Genomic DNA, 19,843 nt, shown 5'->3' with positions numbered 1-19,843 from the left:
CTTGTCTAGGGGTGGGACAAATCCTCCTTTCTCTGTCCCATAGTGTTAATTGGCTTGATCTTGTGCAGATATTATGTAGGCCACCACAGATGTTGTGAGTTACTGAAAGCAACAATCCTGTCATGTCATTTGTTTTGCTCCAATCATCCCTAGACTTTTGTCAGACTTTAGGCATGAATTTACTCCTTTAGAACAGACTTAAATCTAATAATAAAGTGGTTTGCTATCTCCAGAGCTTTCCAGCTACTAATGCACTCATGTGTATATCTTACCATGCTTGATATTATTATAACTCACACTGTCCACTGCCGCATAAAATCGCTGCTAATGGTTCTCTCCCAACAGCCTACACAGCACTTTCATGTTCTGTGAAAGCTATTTAGCAAGGAGAATGCTTCCAAGTCAACAAAAAATTGATTTCTACATGCTCTGTTCCCAAAATGTGTGATGTCTTCTGCCATGAGGTCTCACCTTCTTCAAGTGAGCAACTAAAAATATTTTCATATAATAGTCTGCATTAATTTAGGTGTCTTCAGGACATGCACAATCAACAATTTGAGGGAAATTATCTCACTTTTGGCAGTGTACTTATGATTTGCACACCATGGTTTTTGGGAGTAGTATTTTCTCTTCCATAGAGTAACTGTTAAGGGTTGCTCTTACTGCTATTATAGTGTTAAGTGAGAGTCCCTAAGACCTGTAGACTGCACAAAGACCTAAGTGGCCCTGCCCCTAAGTTATTTCTGATTGGTAAATAAGATGCCAACAGCCAATAGCTGGGCAGAAGAGATATAGATGGGATTCAGGTTTCCTGGGCTTGGGCTATTAGGAAAACCACAAGAAGAAGTAAGAGAAAGAGGAGTAGGGGGGAAAAGGAAGAAAAAGAATGAAGGAAGAAGGTGCAATAGGAGGAGAAATAAGCCATCATGGATTAAGTGAGTCATAAAACTGTGGTCCTGGGTGGCTGGCCAATTAGAGTTAAGGGCAGCCCAGAGGAAACACTGTAAGTAATATGTTGGGATTATCAATAGGAAAATATACTCTAATGTCATATAAGGTAGGTATATGCCCAGCTGTGTTTTTCCTTACAATGAAATAAAATTCCATAATATTTATGCATAATATTTTTATTATCTACTTATCAATTGATGAACATCTTCTTGTTATCCTCCCGTAATCTCTGTTACCTTTCTGTTCCTGTGATAAAAAAAAAAAAAAAAAAAAAAAAAAAAAAACTTGACAAATACCAGCTCAGAAAGAAAGGCTTTATTCTGGCTTGCATCTTTGTGAGGAGAGCCTATCACACTGGGGAGGATATATCAGTAGTTTGGGGAAAACATAGTGGCAGAAGAAGGAATCTGAGAAATCACATTTTATCCGTACATAGGAAGCAAAGCGAACAGGCAGTAGAATGAGGCTACTAACCCTCAAAGCTTGAGCCAAGTGACATAATTTCTCCAGCAAGACTCTACCTCTTAAAGGGTTTATAACCTGTCAGAATAGTGACACCACCCTGGGATCAAGTTCATGAGACTATGGGAAACAGCATTCCTAACACAAGAGTCCCATTCTTTTTTTCATGAACTGCCCCCACACACTCTTTCTCGCTCTCTCACACACACAGACACACACACACACACACATACACACATACGCACACACACACACAGACACACACACACATGGGGGGTTGGGGGGATGAGAGGGAGAGGGAGCAAGAGAAATCTAAATCTAGATTTTGTATGTCAGAGAAAATCCAATACTTTGTCTTTTTGACTATGTCTTAATATACTTAACATGCCCTCCAGGTTCATTCCATGCCAATGTCACTGTTTTTCTTTTTTCTTTCAGGCCAAATAAAATTTCATTTTGTAAATGTACCATTTCTTAATATATGTATTAAGATTGGTCACACATTTTAGATATTCTGACTAGAGCAACAGTGAGCACAGATTACACCTCTCTTCATGGATTGTTTTCAATGACATAATTTCCAGTGTGTATCAACTCATTTCTTTCTTAATCACCAAAGATATTTGTTTGTCATGAAAATGAAAGATTCCATTCCTCAGTTGGCCTTTATTTAGAGTACAGGTATCACACAGCTTCTGTATAAACTCCTTCACTAAACTGAAGCCAATTTTTTATAGTCTTTTTTTTTTTCTATTAAACTTTTACTCTGGAATGTGAAGCTCAATTTATCACCATTACTCATTTTTCATGTCTAAGAAATTATTTCTTCTCCAGCCCATAATGCCAATTCATCTTAGGAATTTTCTCTTGCCCATTATCTGCAAATCCTTTCCTGTTTTCCCTGTGTTTAGAATTGAACTCAAGTTCTCCTGAGTGTTATGATGGTTGTGTGCAAATGCTTTGGGTGCTGAATTTGGGAATGAGCTTAGCCTCATCATGCAAATGGTCCATTCCCACATCAGTGAAAACAGAAATATGTCTTGCCTATTTTATCAGGGGTTTAGTATAAATCCTGTGTCATTAGGGGCCTGTTCCTTCAATTTAATCTTGAATAATGCAGTACGGGATGAAGATTCCAAGTGGTCAGAAGGCACCTCTAATCCCCAGCCTAGTACTTACAGTAAGTTAGAAAGATAGAGTTGTGACACATGACCATTTTATACCCAATTCCTTAGCACTGACCTTCAAATACATTAGATGTCCTATAACAGAGAATCACAGCCTTTCTGTTCTCTCCACTCCTGTTTATGTGTTCTCACACTAGCCCTTCTTTCTTTGAATGGATGTCCATCTTCTCAGTTTCAGGGTCTCTGATTATGTATCTCAAGATTCCAAGAAGTACTTAGAATTTCCACTAAACATATTTTCTTAGATGTCAGGAGTACTTTATGAGTTTATATGGTGTCTAAAATACTGTTTGTAGGGCTGAGTGTCAGCAGAAGAGTTTTCTCAGTTTGCTCTTATATCTAACACAGACTATGGGCAAGGACTTAGGTGCAGAAAGTGTAGTGGAAGACAATATTAGAAACTTTGAAGAAGTTGGGAAACTAAATCAAGAAAAGGATAAATAGCAGTCTTGATGTCTTGGTGAGTAGACTATCACGATGGACAACTGGGATTCAGTCTCACTAAAGATAGTGCGAGGGGTTATGAGGGCATCCTTACATAATTATTGGGTATGGAGGCAAAATGAATTACCAGTTGGCTCCTTCATTTATGGAAAACAGCCTTGGAGAATCTGAACTCCTTGCATCTCTACAGTGGATCAAACTTCATGGCCTTCAGAGAAGAGCAGATGCCTGCATTTGAAGTAAGTTATTAATGTGCTAAAAATAACCTACTGTGGTTCAAGTGTGCTCAGAAGATACTGGCTGGGCATTCCCACCATTCATAGCCAAGTGATATTTAAAATATCTAACAGCTTGCATGATGAAGAGACAGATCAATCTAAATAGGTGTCAACTGTAAGCATATGGTATAGAGATGCCAGGGAATATAAGGTATCAGAGTAAAGACATAGAACAGAATCAAAATTTCAGTCTTCAGGCTGAGATTCCCCTAGAACTGCAACATTTGTAAGTTTACCCACTATGTCATAACTTTTGAATTATGTCCAAATCAATTTCAAACAGTTAGAGGTCTGAGAAAACATCACCATCAATTTGGCTTTGTGTGCAACCTCATAGGGCAAAGTCAAAGTCAGTTGTTTTCCCAAGCTTAGCTTCAGAAGGTTCGGAGGGCCATGAAATCCCAGTTCATTCCTGGATGACAATTCTGGAGATTAGAAAAGACTTCCAGTTTTTAACCTCCTGTTTTTTCATGAGCTCAGTGAACTGCTAAGTGAAGAAAATGTAGAAAGAACCACTCTTGAGTGATGGGCCCTTTTACTGTGCAGTTTAATGTCTTCACCATCGCTCATGCTTTTGAGGGAGGATCAAACTCTTACTTTGAAGAATAAAGTGTGGGAAGAAATTGAAGATCATTAAGAAATCCTCTGGTTCTTTTCGAATTTTTAATTTCATTATTGATTTTCACTGAGCAAGCCAAAGGCCCCCTGTGTACCCACAGCTTTCTCTCCTTTAGAGATAGATGTGAAGAGAGAAGCATTTCAGGCATTTACCATTACAGATATGACAGTCTCTCAAACAAGCTAGCACCACCTTGTTTCTGATGGTGGGAGGCCCACAGATCGCCTAGGAACAACCCGTCCTTACAATGGGATGCAGATATGTCTAAAGTTATAGTGTATGTCTTGGGTAAAAGCTCAAGCAACTGGATTGAGCATCATGTAAGATTGCTCAGTATATATATAGATTATCAGAATGTGAAATGGTAGTGTATTTTAAATAAAAATATCAATGAGAACATGAATGGGCTGGCTCAAGTCATTAGCAACAAACTCCATATTCAAAATAATCATGTGACTTTACTCTCAGAGGTTCTCTGTTGGCATTAGCCTTGGAGATTTCCTACTCTGTGAGAACTTCTTAACTACCCAAAGGCTTTATTCTGTGGGTCTATTTAAATAAAGATATTTTATCACATTTGTGTGTGTGTGTGTGTGTGAAGTTGCATGTACTCAAGTGCCAGGGCACACACATGGAGGTCAAAGGACCACTTGTGAGAGTCAGGCCTCTCCTTTCAGGCTTCCTATGTACGCCCTAGGAATTGAACTCAGGACACCAGGCCTGGCATCAAGTGCCTTTAACTTCTGAACTATCTCATTGGCCAAAGAATTTTCTTTTAAAATTATTTCTTACTCTGTCATCTGGCTGGTCTGGAACTCCCAATCCTCCTGTTCAACTTCCTCAATGCTGGGCGATAGTATGCACCACCATCTCTAGTTTCTCTGTGTATGATCTTTAGAATATTTGATCCAGTCACGGACTCAGCTGGGAATCACTTCCTTGCCTGCTCTCCACATCAGGCTCTCCATGGTACCATGTGGCACATGCCTTCCATCATCCTGCAAATGCTTTTCTTTGTCAAGAATTTTTTGGCTCTTTCCTCCCATAGCAGTGACCTTCTTCATACCATTTGCATTTTCTTTTTTTTAAAAAAAAAGGCCATGCCAACAGATGACATAGATTTAAAAATTCCACCACTTCCTCATAGGAGTGAATTTCTAGGAAGCTAAATGAAACTGCGCAGAAGCGGGCTAGACAAAGAATGTTACCTTGTTATCACACTGAACAATAAAACATTTTCCTCGGGATCCTTTGGTTTCTGGATATGTGAACCACTGTTCTCTTGCTTTTAGTTTTAGAGAACAATTACTCCTAGTTCAATTTGCATATGAATAATGAGGAGAATCTCCCGTTTTTATTGTGGTGTCATAGAAAGAAGTGACATGCAGTGAGTGTCATGCAACATGAGGGAAGTGACATGCTATAAGAAACATGCAATAAGTAATGTGACATGCAAAGAGTGACAACACTAAGCCTGGATTGCAGTCCTGAATTTGATCCACTGCCTTCTAAGTTGTCCCCAGAGGAAGCCATTTACACTTCTCTGGTGAAGAAGAGACGGCAATATCAGTCTTCTGAATATGTGCTAGGAATGAAGCAAAAGACCACACAGCAGCACTTGACTGCACTAGGTGTTCATAGGAAGTATCTGTTAATTAAAATAATAATTATGTAGGCAATTAAACAAATTTGTCCCTTGCAGTCTCCTAACAACTTTCAAAGGAGGTACATTTTGTTTTCCATCATAAATTCATATTTAAAAAAAATGTGAGGTTAACTTAGAGAAAAAGAGAACTTTGAGCCACATAACTCTGGGTGCCAGATCTGGGAGCAGATGCTACCTTTTCCCCTTGGCCCTCTTCTCTAGAAGCATAGTTATATACATATAAGTATACATATACATCATATATATACACACACACACATATATATATATATAATATTCTAATCCAAATATAATTTCTAAGAACTCACTCCAAGTAGGAGAAATAAAGACCATAAATAGCTTCTAGCTAGTTGTACTCATTTTTGTCATTGCATAAGCATGAAAATGTTTCAATGGCAACCATACTTTAGGTTAAGAGTTGTGCTTTTGTAGTAGGAATTCATGATGTTTCTCAAGTAAAGGACTTTGACAAAAGTGGCATCGGTAGAAAATACTCAGAATCTCAGAGAATCCCAGGAAACATGTTCACAACTCTTTGATTGCTAAAATTAGATTATTTTTAAAAAACACTTTATTGCTTTATATAATATAAATAATATAAGAGAAATATTAATTTTTATTCATCAGATTGAAGTCCAGAAAAGGGTATCCTGGCAACAAATGTCTCAAACAGAAATTCCATAGGTCTTCATGTCTTTCATTGTGTACAGAAAATTGGTCTTTGTAAGTAAGGCTTCTCATTAGCTCTACCAGTGCCAAAGTTCAGTTGGCTCTCAGGGTTCCAATTGGTTCTTTTCCAGCCTTATCCCCTTATAAATGACTATTTAAAACACAGTCTTGATCTTATACTTGGCCCCACTTTTAGATGCTAAAATAAAGAAAATTATGGGGTTCCAGGATTGCGTATGTTCCTGTCATGCTTAGGAAATTGCAAGGGTGTCACAGCCCTTGTGTAGGAATGTCGTGGCTATAATTAATCTTGGAAAAACTTCCCAGAGAGACTCTGGTTGGTTTCCTTTGTACAGTGATGACAAAGAAAAGGTTTCACTTGTAGGAATGAATGAAATTGTTCCATCAAGAAACTTGGTTGAAGTCATAACTGGGAAATGAACATTGTAGTCTTTCTAGTGCAAGTTATAGATTTTCTTTGAAAAATTCTTATGCACCTTGGTCAATCTTTTTCTTCTCACTTTCTTCTTTGAGATCCTACTAAAAGATCTGCTCTGAAAAAGTGACTCCTAAGGTACTTGCTCAGTAGGCTTGTGTCTCCTTGGCGCCACACAAAATCATGACCAGGAACACTTTCTACTTTTCATTAGCTAATTGAATTCTCTTCCTGAGAGTTAGTGTTGGGGCTTCAAATATGCTACTGAGAAGTGACCATTTCAATAAAAAATTAAAGTCAATAATAATTATTAATTGCCGATTGTATGAAGAACAAAAACCTGGTCAAGAGAATGAGATAAATAGATGATAGATAGATAGATAGATAGATAGATAGATAGATAGATAGATAGATGGAGGAGACACACATGGGAGAAAACATGAGTAATTAGCATATAGAGAAGAGAAGGAAAAGGTAAATTTCAACTCTACTTTCAGTTTCTGATTCTAGCATTTTGTGGGCTTTTATTGTACGCTCTGCCCTTCATTGTTTCATAAGTTCTTGTTCCTTGATAAATTACTTATTCTGTTTTTGCTTTGTTTATATGGGTAATCACTGTGTGCATTATTTCTTGCAAACAAAACATTCCAAGACTGATTTGTGTCACACATCCATCCCTAATGGTCAGCCACATTTTCAACATGGCACCTTTTAAACAGAGGAGAAACTCATGCTTCTGGGACTAGATTCAAGAAGTAGAACTACTTCTATTTTGTAGGCATAATTTTCATTGATATATCTGTCACCAGTGCTTTAGCATACACATGCTTTTGCTCTGTTTTAAATCTTTCTATTAGACAAAAATAGATCCTATAATTGATAGCCCTCTCAGAGGAGTGTGACTTTCCATCTGAGATAGAGATCTGAAAAGTCTCCTTGAACACCCGAACTGCTCGAGTGACCCCAAGATTTGTCATCACTACCAGGCTCTCATCCTTCCTTCCCTGAAAGGTGTGAATTTGGCCTTTTGATTGGTCATCAGGATTGCCATATTCAGTTACTGGTGGCTGAGACACAAATGGCTTTTGGGGGAGCAGCCCACAGGATTCTATTTGAGGAATGCCACATGGTTCTCCAGGGCCCAGCTGGTTCCTTGGTCTTTTACACAGTGCCTGAAGTGTGCACAGCTATTTTTGCTGTTATAATATTACTGCTCACAATAAAATCCAATAGCAATAATAGCACTAAGTAGCAGAAGCCTCTCATGCCCACTAGTTGTATGGAGTTTGGAGAGGTGAAAACTCCTGTGCTTCCATTTCTATATCTGTGAGGTGGTGGTAATAGTATCCACACCACCACCAGCTTCTTGCAAAATTATTATGAATGTGCATGAAAACCCATTTTTATATAAAGTTCACATAAGCTAATAAAGGCAGTCAACAGTCTTACCCAGCTGTAAAGCCTACAAACTACAGACGTGACAACCCCAGTAGGCACCAGTTACAACAGTGGCACTTATGATTTGAGTTGCTCAATAGGAAGAAATTTATGCTTGGTACTCTAATCCAACTACCTGGATGGTGAGGTTATGAACTCTAGAGGAGAACGTGCTACCGCAATTTTCCAAACCAGTATAATTTGAACTGCATTCTACTGTTCTCTGTATTTTCACCAGTGATGGATCTTTTAAACAGCGTCCATCTGTTTTTTTAGTGCTCTTTTGATGACAGGAGAGAGCTACACTTATCTGTGGGTATAAAATATGTATTTAGAATTTTTAACCCAAAATATATTTCAGTTGAAACCCCAAAATGGAGACACCAAATTAGGGGGGGGGAAATAAACTGGTTAAAGACAAAACACTTTTTATTTTTCTCTTCTACTTGATTCTAAACAAAAAGCTTAAAAGCAGAAAAAGTTTAAAAGTTGGACATAGAAAAAATGGATTTTCTTTTCTTCTTCTGTTAGCTAATTGAATGTTCTGGTTGAACGCACCCACTTCCTGTTAAAGCCTTGGGAGAGTGGACAAGCTTGGGGATTCTGTTTATGTAGGCTAAAGTTTTAGACTAAAATGGGAGGTTTGGGTAAGCGAGAGCCAAGCACTGGGGTTTGGTAGATTTGGTCCATCACTGGAAGAATGGGCAGCCCACTGGTCTCAAGGGTGGTAAAGTTGTTGTCTCATTTGAAAGGATTTTCATGTTTTACGTCTGTGATCGTGGCAGTGTTTGTCTAGAGAGAATACGGAACATGATAAAGGGACTTGGATGTTAGAATAACTAACATGAATGAGAGCATTCTTATCCACCTAAAAAGGACTTATTTCATGCTTAAATGACACATCCGTTTGTTTGAGATTCTTTTCTCACTCAGCCCCTCTCAAGATCCAGGTTGGTGGTTTGAGCAGCCTCCATGGGACTTTTTCCTAGTTGTCATAGCCCAGGGACTCAGACAAATGGGAGGAGCCCGAGTTGACAAAGCTTCTACCTGGAACTGGAGAATTTATCTCCATCTTAGGTGATGCTGGACAAAGCCTACTTGTAAGGGAGCCGAGAGACACCGCCCCACCAGCTGTTCTGTAAAGACAGCCAAGCTTGTTTCTAGCATAGAACTGTCGTATCTCCCTAAGGGACTGACTAGCTGCTAACCTCTGGAAGGTACATACTGTGACTCTTACCCTATGCCTTCCTCTACGAGTCAGTTAGCACCACAACTGAAGTAAATGTCAGGTGTTGGAGTGTAGCTGTCATTATAACAGAAGGCCGCCTCTCTCCTTCCCTGTACTAAGATAAGATCCTGACCCTGGATGGATTACTTGGTTGATACTAAGCCATCATGAGGCTAGAAAATCAATGAGTACTCCTCTCTAAAGGCTGAAGAAAAGGCATGTGTAAGGGCTCATGATCAAGAAAGACTTGTGCTCTACCTGGTGCCCACTAACCTTTCTGAGGGAACTTGGATATTTGTCACCATCCACTGAGCTGACCCCCTGGAAGCCTGCACTCCTTAAGCATGAGTAAAAACGTTTATGAGACTTTATCTTAGAGATTACTGTATGATATGTGTGTGCCTGCACATATGTATTTGTGCATGCATATGAGTGTTCCTATTTGTGTGTGTATGTGTGCAAGTCTGTGTATATGTGTGTATGATGTGTATGTGTGTTGTTTCACATCTGTGTATATGTGTGCCTATGTGTTTGTGTGTATGTGTACATGTTTATGTGTGAATGTTGTATATGTGTGTGTGCATATGTATTGTCTTATGTTTCACAGTCAGGACTTGTCTTGAACTCTTGATTCTTCTGTGTGCAAGTGCTGGGATCAAAGGTATGCAATACCAAGGCCAGAAGGTTATTAAAGCTCATGGTTATTTAGGTATAATTCAGGATTTACATGCACATGATTTATCCATTTTAGTGTAAAGTTTTAAGATTTTGATAAATATATTTACTCATATAATTAACTCTTAAGATCTCCCATGTGTCCCTTAGTGGACAATCTTACTTTCAACTCAGACTCTGGCAACCGCCAAGCACAGATCTTTTTCTTTTCTTTTCTGTTATAGGTAAAAAAGTATCTGTCTGATCTTTGAACAAAGACATAAACAATAATTTCTGTGTCTATGTTCATACAGGATTGCGTGTATAGGAGCTGTACACATAATATGCTAACCAGAGGTCAATCCCCAGTGTTCTCTCTTGAGCGCTGTCATTGTCCTGAGGCTCACTGAGAGGCTAGGCTGGCAGGTCAGTGATGCCTTGGGATTCGCCCGTCTCTGCCTCGCCAGTGCTGGGATTTCTCCAAACCCAGCATTTTTCGGTGGGTTCTAGGGATCAAGTCTTCTTTCTTCTTCTGGAATTGTTATCTGGACATTTGTTATTGTAGTTTTTAAACAACGTTACCAAGGAGAGGCTCACAAATATGATTGCATGATCCATGGACAAATGTGATTCTACACTCAGTGGGAAATGTCTTTAAGTTGCTAGTCACTCATCAAAAGTGGTATCCAGCTTATTGTGTCTCAAGTCATACCATTCAAACAATTTTGAAGGGAGTTGAAGTCCCACTTATTACAAATCCAACAGAAACAACTTTAATGATTTGACATGGATTTGCCATCATTTTGCCCATGCAAGTGTTTAAGTTTGTTTATTTCATGGTGTTTTCACTCCATATATTTTGTAGCAGATCCGACATGATAGCGAGACTCAGGAGCAAGATCATGAAGTCCTCAAAGTCCAGCTTATTTTCTGTGTGCTCATCAAGTTCAGAAAGGATGTCTTGGTATTTTGTCTTGGTTTCTTGTCTCTGAAAATAAAGATTAAAGAACATCTTTTGTGTATAAACTCTGTGTTTAGAGATGATAATAAACACCATGTATGTTATTAACAATCCAGCATGGCCAGTGCCATCACAAAGCACCGAGAAAATTCTTCCATGACACATCTACTTTCACTATACCCAGGCTCTGGTGGTCACTGGAGAATTCAGTAACTTGCTGCAAAGTAAGCAAGCTTTTTCTCTGGAGCTAAAATTTGTAGCCTTATTTGACTGATTGCAGAGCCACATTTTAAACTGGCAAGTTATTCTGCCTTTCTTTAGACACAGAACTTTCTATGTTTTCAGACTTTAAATATATAATCTCTTCACTGTAGGAGGTACCACTTATGTGTTCCCTGGACTATAAGATTATTCAGAGCCACAGAATAAACTCTGCTAAAAGGAAGCACATTGCGTTGTGTGATTGTTCAGCATTTAATCTGATTGTCAATCATACCCAGGCACATAGCTGTCATATATAGACTGCAGAAGAACATCTGAACAAAATAGATAGCCCTTTCAGTGGCAAACATTTCAAACAACAGCTGGAAACTCTGACATTAAGCACAAAAATGTCATTTGAGTCACTCTGGTGTATAGCTGCATTGCATTCAGTTTAACCACAAATTCTCATCTGTGCACTGGCTGCAAATGTTCACAATGCTTGAGACATGTTTGGAATGATGGCACATTTTGTTACAGTCTAAACCCATCCTTGCCTCTCAAGCCACATCTTTAGCCAGAGTCAAAGCAGTTCTTGACCATTTGCTACAAGAAATCTGAGCACTACTTGGAAAGGGTCAGAGATCAGTAAAAGGACTCGCCTTGAGTGACTGCCCAGTTTCCAAAAGATCATGGAAGTGTAAGTTTCTCTGCTCCCTTCATTCTGCTTATGAAGCATTATGGGGCTGCTAAGATCTAGTCACTGAAGGATTAACCAGTCATTTTGGTTTAATATCTTCTATGCAATGCTCGCAGGTGCTAGATTTTTTTGTTTCTTTGTATTTTACTGGTGATTAAGACTGGAAATTGTGCTTAGGTTTATGCAAAGGTAACATTCTCTTTAGGACCTAGGCTTACCAAAATGGTGCCACACATTTTACCAGAAGATCCCATACTTTCTCTAAATACTGGTTTAAAATACTGGTTCTCAACCTGTGGGTCACAATCCGTTTAGGGCCATAAGCATTTCATAAGGATCAGAAAGAGGTAATTACATTATTATTCATAACAGTAGTAACATTGCAGTTATGAAGTAGCAAAGAAAGTGGTTTTATGGTTGGAGGTCACCACAACATGAGGAACCATTTGATGGGTACTAGTTCTCACACGTCTGTCTTAGAGACAGAGAGCTTCACTGTTGGGCTAAGGCAGGGCTTTCATTTCACGTGCTGACAAAATTTAAGCAGTACTATTGATCCAGAGGATGCCCTTAGATGAATCATCTCCTCCGTTGCCCTGAAATGAGGCTTGGCTTCCTGGACCTGCGCACCACAGGGATTAGTTTCAGGCATGGGTGTGTCGGCTGCAGAAACTGGCTGCCTCTTTGGTTTTACCCACACTGCAGGACATGGAACTGAGAGCATCTTCCCTAATGAATGATATCTTTAGGAGGGTGACAGTTTCTATCAGGATGATAATCCCACTCACTCTTCCTTATGCTTGTTAAATGTCCTTCATAGATCTGACCCCCAGACGAGGGGCTTTTGTTCTCTCTTGGTTATGTAAATTATTTTGGCAAGAGATGCAGGCAATTATGACAACAGGATTAATTCCCACCCCATAATTAAAAAGCACCCCCCAAAGTTTATCTCATGTTCTACCAAGTATTTCTGCTTAAAAAATAGTTTGGTTCTTAAGAGTACTTTTAAAACATGCAGGTGTAATACAGAATATTTAGTAAAATATTTTAATGAGAAAAATGTAAGCATAACTCAAAGAATGTTAGGTCTCATTGGTGTTATATTTTACGTATGTGTGTGTGTGTGTGTGTGTGTGTGTGTGTGTGTGTCAGTGTGTCTGTGTGTATGTCTGTGTGTCTGGGTAGAAGGAGGGGTATGAATGTATTATGTATAGATAATATGTGTTCATGAATGTGTAACTCAGGTAGGTGTGCATTTGGAAGTCAGAGGACAATCTCAGGTTGTCATCCTCATCTTCTGCCTTGTTGGAATCAGGGTCTCCTGTTGCTTACCATTCAATACACCTACATAGGGAACCAGGTTACTTCCAAGGATTCTCCTGACTCCAACTCCCATCTTATTCTAGGACCACTGGGATTACATACGCTTGCTATGAAGGGTCCTGAGGATTCAAACTCAGGTCCTCATGCTTGTATAGCAACTGTTTTACTTGTTGAGCCATCTCTCCAGACCCCTGCAGTCATTTTCATATATGTTATACCATTCATATGCACACTCACATATACACAGACACATACACAGACATACATACACACAAACACTGACACACACATACATATATGTTGATAGACCTATTGGTTTACTGGAAGCTACAATCTTGATCTGGTTCTTCCCAGCAAGTGATATCTTATATAATTTAGTACACTGAAACCATACACATATATATACAGTTATAGAAAGACAATTGTTATCTTTTTAATATTTCAGACCATACTAATAACTTATAGACAACTTTTATTTTGTTAGACCAGGCTCTTCCTCATCACAGAAAGATGAGTCAATCTTGGTGATTTATGCTTGGGTATATTGTTTTTTCTTTCTTGTAAGATTTCCATAGGTCAGTATTGTCCAAAGTATGAGGTTATGCCTATGACATCATGTAAGTCAGTGGTATAAAAGTGTCAGAAAAATTAAATAACCTGGTAGCTAACTCTTGTTCATACTTCAAACACTGTACTTATTTTTAATGTTCAGAATTTCCTTTTTTGGTTTCTCACAGCAAGATGATTCCATTATTTTGCCATTTGCCTTCATGCTCTATTCAACTGGAATTGCAGCTCTGACGAACCATGACCACACGTTAGCTCGCTCATCTAACTCAGTGGACAACTTAGACCCAGGAGATACTCAATAAACATTTGTTAATTGAAATAATATGCTGGCATCCTGGAGCTGGAGTTCCTGTTTGGTGTGAGGCTTGTTTATTCCTGCAGTTAATTCTCTTACCTCTGTGAAATTCCTAAATTGGGTTTGTAGCAGATTCTTGGCAGTGCCTTTCCCAAGTTTACCATCAGGATCAGAAGCATTTCTGAAAACCAGAGCAATAGTAGCAATGGCTTTTTCCAGATCTGATCCCTTCTTCAAAGCTAGGAGAGAAGAAATGTGCAGGAAAGAATCAGAATAAGAACGATGCTTTTTGTAGACACAGGAATGTGTCTTCCACAGGAACTGTGGGGAGTAAGTTTGAAATTGTATGTCAGTGCGACCCAGTGCTTGGGCACATTGTCTCTCTTCTTAGGGTAGGATGTGGGATTAGCTGACTCTGTATCTTTAAGCAATATAGCACAAAGGTTCCATTTATAGCATTTAATCTAGTAGGGCTGAGATTTGACATCTGCTTACTGTGTGGCCCTTGGAAAGCCCCTTACTTCACTAAACCTTGGTTTTCTAAGATGTACTTCATTTAGTTACTCAGCAAATATTTATCAAGCGCCTACTGCATGGTAATCTTATCTTTTGGCATTAAAAAGCTATCATGTAAAGACTTCAAGTCCTATTCTTGTGCAACTTAAATTCTGTTATAGATGGTGCCACTTCGTGTAAGTAGAAGAGTAATGGCATTAGGGCAAGCTATGACATAGTAACATTTGTAACAAGTCTTTTTCTCAGACACTATGATGTTCCAGGTTGTTTCTCTGATTTACGGTCCTTGATGCAGAGGACGGTGCCGATTCCTTCCTTCCCAGTGGGCAGCATCCAACACGCACAGAAATGCAAGACCCATTTAAACAACTCTATACAATGCAAGGACAAGATGGTCACACTTTATAGCTGTACCATGTTGACCTTATTCTGCAACTAGATAATCCTCTCCATGAAGCCAGAAGCCATCCCTTTGTTTTTCTACCTATATTACCAATAGCTCCAATGTGTGCTGCACAGTAGGGCTATCCAATGCCATGAGTGAATGAGTCAGAGGAAGAGGAGTAGATTTCACAGCTGTCAGCTGAGGCAATATGCAGCCATCATGGAGTCACTGAATGCCCAGGTAAAGGAAGGCTCAGTACACTGAAGTGGACAACATTAGATATGATCTCTGCTCACATGTATCTTAGGATTTAGTAGATAAATAAGCACTAATAAAAAGGATACACATAAATATCTATGTATATTTGCATTTTATATATTTAATAATGCATGAAAAAATCTTTTTTTCTTTCTTTCAAGCATTTGGCTTTGTCACTATTTATATTGTAACCACTTTGGCAGGTGTTAAGAATATCTCAGTATGCTATTTGTTTGTGCTTCTAATGACTAACTATGCTCAAAATCTTGGTGTGTGTTTATTTGCCATCTGTGTAAATTTCTTGATGAAATATCTATTGAAGTCTATTAATGAGCTCTGTCCATATTTAGATTGAAAGTTTAGAATACTTGATTTTTGAAAGCTCTGCATCTACTTGAGATATGTCATTTTGGCATTATGCATAAGGAATTTTTAGACATGTTCTCCTAGTCTGTAAATTATCTTTTAAATCTCTTCTTTTAATGTATGTGCATGTATATGTGTATGTGTGTGTGTGTGTGTGTGTGTGTGTGTGTGTGTGTGTGTGTGTGTGTAAGCAAAGATGCATGTGTTCCATGATATGTGTGTTTGTGGAAACAGCGAACAACGTGGAGGGTTCAGGTTCTCTTACCATAGGAACTGCACCAGGTCAATAGGCTTGCTAGACAAGGGCTTTTAGCCAAGTGAACCATCCAACCCCATGTCCCAACTGCCCTCTTTTAATTTTTTCAGTAGGGTCTTTTTCAGAAGAAAGGTGTTTTATTTTGATAGGTCCAGTTTCTCAAGGATTTTTTGGAATATTTTATTTTATATTTCTTTTAAAGGATTTCACTTTCTCACCTCCACTTCCACAAAAAAACCTTATGTGCCATGTAAGTTAATAATCTATTCCAATTCAATTTTGAGTGAAGTAGGTGACTCAAAGTGAGGTCATGTTTTTGCTTCCTCTGGAGACGACCCATTGCTCCAGTACCAGTACCTGAAAACATTTTCTTCACTGAATTGTTTTTGTCAAAAGTTGGTTGAGAGTCTTGAAAGACAACTCAAGAGTTTAAGAACACTGGCTCTTCAGAAGACTTGGGTGCCATTGCCAGCATAAAACCTCACAATTGTCTCTCGTTCTCAAGAGCTCACTGCTTCTAAGACTTATTGTCCAGAAATTATTCTTCTGGAGTTCTTCCTAAAAACTCAGAGTGGACAAATCCCTCTGTTGCACTTCTCTTATCCTCTGAACATAGCATCTCCAAAACTCTCACACTTAAAACCTTGTGTAATCTCAGCTGTCTCTTAGATTCATGTTACCCAAGGAAATACACTGCAAACCACAATAGTAACTTAAGACATTTTTGTAGATAAATTAACATGACTAAGAAGAAATGAGTAAAATATATTTTAATAACATTTTAATCAGTATATTAAAATTTTTAAAGTAGTTAATACTAAGTCCCTGAGATTTTATACCCTGTATTTATTCATTTTTTTCAGTTTTATAATCTTTATTCCAATTAAGTACTGCCCCTGTAGCTCTGTGTGTACCACGTGGGATAGGGCAGATCCAAGCAAGTGACACCACTGTAAGTTCTTCAGAATGTTTCTTAGAGGCTGGTATGTTGTGGGCATCAGAATACATGCATTATGTGTGTCAAACTGAGCTGACAACTTCAGAGCCATTGTCTGTGTTTGCCTCTTTCTTCCCCCTAAATCATGGTACCGTGCACATTAAGCAGTAGGTTTGGTGAAATTCTAACAAGTTAGAATCCTATAATCACCACATTTAACCCCACGAGGTGTCCGAATCACCTCAATTTAGAAATTTTTTCATATAAGTCACATTTTCAAGCAAAAAAGAGGTATCTTGTTGAACGTGCATCTTCTGCCCAAGCACATACAGGTAGTCTAGACAGATCTGACAGTTCATAAAGCCCTGTCCAATATTCCCCAGGACAACAATTCCGCTAATACTCTGCTTCCTTGGTATTAAATACACATGTGTAATTATCCTATATCTCTAATCTCTAAATACCCAAAGAGCCAAAGACCACGGAGAGAAAAAGAGTTTCATGAATGTTTGATGTTTTATCCAGAAGTTTCTCACATCTTGGGCATTCTTGATCTTATTAATTTTAACTCTTAGCCTGCTGTTATGGAACAGGAGAGACATGCATGTCAACCATTCCATGGCTTACCTTTTATTGAAGCCAGTTGTTTAGATATTGAGACACTGCCAACAAAGTAAAAGAAACATAGTGATTTTCAAGTTTGGACACTGATGTCTGCATAAAGCAATACATGACTTAAATTATCGTTTTCAACAGATGTCCTTGCAAGGTATTTGTCGCACACTAAACAAGTGCCTGGCTATGGCTGGCCCTAGCCCACATATCCACATATTCCTGGTTCTTATGTGGCCCCGTGACTTCAGTTCCTTCAACTGGGAAAGCAGCAAAAGAGAACTTTATTGTGAGCTTCTTTGTGCCCAGGAAGATGGAAAACAACAAACTTCTTAGCACTAGGAAGCCACTTCTTGTAGATGCTGGGTCTTTCATTACTCCATGTTACTACATGGCTGAGTGGAGTGAAACAGTCACAAACTTTGGACTTCACTCAAATGAAAAAGGAAAACAATAAATTCTTGTTTGTACAACAGTATAGAATGCTAAGGCTTTAATCACATTTCCTCTAGCTATTTAGCCTACCTCCCTAATCTGGGAATGAGATGTATTAGTGGGCGATAGAGGCATCTTCTCTCACAGTTTTGGGTCTAGTGATAGATATCAAACAGATAATGCCTCACTGAGCAGCAGAAATAGATAGAAAGAGAAGGGTTATCTTTTTCTACAGTCAGGGTAATGGAAGGAGCCTAGTGAGTCAGTGAAAGAGGAAGAGGCAGGTTTCCAGCAGAGGGAGGACTGTACCGAACGAACGAGTCCCTAAAGCAAGAGAAATCCTGCCTTGATAAAGGAACTCAAGCAAAGACACAGTTGGAAGCTAGAGAAAGGAGAGAGTGGAAGGTGAGAATCATGCCCAGGCTTAGGACCTGAGGCTAACTCTGAGACTTTGAGCCTCAAAAGGTGAGTGGGAACCACATGTCACAGGTGTATTTGGGAAATATTTCACCTGCTTCCTGAAGTAGGTAGAAAGTGGTCCTGTGGGAGCCAGGAAGAGGACAGCTGCTTTATAAGCAGCAGTACATCAAAATTTGAACAAATTTTCACATCACCTACCCCCAAATGGCTAGAAAGACAAAGGACAACAGGGCATGCTCAGCAGTGGAGTACTGTTGGCACATCCTTAGAGGGAAATTTTGGATTGGAAATCTGAGTTTGGTATCAAGTAGTAGGGGTGTATTGCTTTTTAGTGGGGGAAACTTTGCTTTTCTCCCTTGTAGAAACTGCCTGCCTGCCTCTACCATGTGTTAGGATCCCCAGACTCTTCTCTGTGAGTTCTTCCTGATATTATGAAACTTTTACACATGGCAGGATGGAGAAGGTGTCACCTTTTCCCTTCCACAATGTGCACTTAGGATGGAGGAGGGGCCATCTTTTCCCTTCCACAGTGTGCACTTAGGATGGAGGAGGGGCCATCTTTTCCCTTCCACAGTGTGCACTTAGGATGGAGAAGGTGTCATCTTTTCCCTTTTACAATGTGCATTTGCCACATGGTACATGATGGTTTTTATCACCCTGATTGATTTTCTGTCTCCTCTGTTAGAAAGTGAAGACCCTGACTACCCGGAGCTCAATAGTTTATCTGCACACATCCCACCTCTTGCTGGCAGAATACCTTACTCTTGTTAAGTGTTCCAATATTGCTTTTGGAAGTAAAGTTGGCATCCTAAATGGGGTTTCATGAAAGGAACACTTTTCACTGGTTAGAGCCACTTTACACATTGGAACAATGTGGAAGTTTCTCCCATCAAATATACTTTTGTAGACTACTCTGTACAGTAGAACTCAGCAATTTTAATTTGCAAATGTATCTCGATAGGCAACCAAAGTTCTTTGTGTCATTTTATATTTTCAGTTCACAGGCAAAGCTTCAAGTTTGTTCCTTTTGTTTCTTCATTTTAACTTTAATCTGGACTTGGGTGGCCATAGACAAAGCAAGTTTTCTATTTTGTGGCCACCAACTTATGGATATGAATAGATTGGAACTATATCTACAAGGTCCTGAAACCCAGTAAAGGGGAGTCAAATGTCACTGACCTTTTAGGCATTTTGCTAGGTGCTGAAATGGACGCTGGGACTTCAGAGGGACTGGGCTCTCCTGTAGAGGGGGTCTTGTGGTCCCGGGCACTGTGCATACAGCCTCCCATCCTCCCTCTTCCCCTGTTGTGCCTCAGACCTTCCTAAGCAACAATTGCCTGCTCACTGTTACTACTGCCACTGAGTCCCTGGCAACTGAACAATGACACTTGAAAAGCTTTCTCCCAGTATTATTCCAAGAAGGCGTTGAATCATATGTTTAATTAACATTTAAGTGTCTCTTATGAGCCACGTGCGATGTAGGGTTCTGGGGACACAATATGATAGTGATCAGGATTTTGACCCAAATCTTACTCTCAGTGAGTTTACTGAAATGGCTAACATTTGTTAGGTAAGTT

General features: G+C 39.1%; 1 protein-coding gene across 1 annotated transcript; it reads right to left on the bottom strand.

The window, feature by feature from the left end:
* Positions 1–10,860: 10,860 nt before the first annotated feature.
* On the bottom strand, positions 10,861–19,555 carry SNTN (sentan, cilia apical structure protein; the record flags this gene model as incomplete). The annotated part of the gene is made up of 4 exons (XM_080926908.1): positions 10,861–11,019; positions 14,181–14,320; positions 17,427–17,461; positions 19,446–19,555. 4 exons carry the CDS (start codon positions 19,553–19,555, stop codon positions 10,861–10,863), a joined length of 444 nt encoding a protein of 147 aa, XP_080783034.1.
* Between the last annotated feature and the right edge of the window lie 288 nt (positions 19,556–19,843).

The sequence above is a fragment of the Micromys minutus genome, assembly GCF_963924665.1.
Source record: "Micromys minutus genome assembly, chromosome: 12".
Lineage (NCBI taxonomy): Eukaryota > Metazoa > Chordata > Mammalia > Rodentia > Muridae > Micromys > Micromys minutus.
Note: the sequence above shows the minus strand (reverse complement) of the source record. Positions and strands in the feature narration are given on the sequence as shown.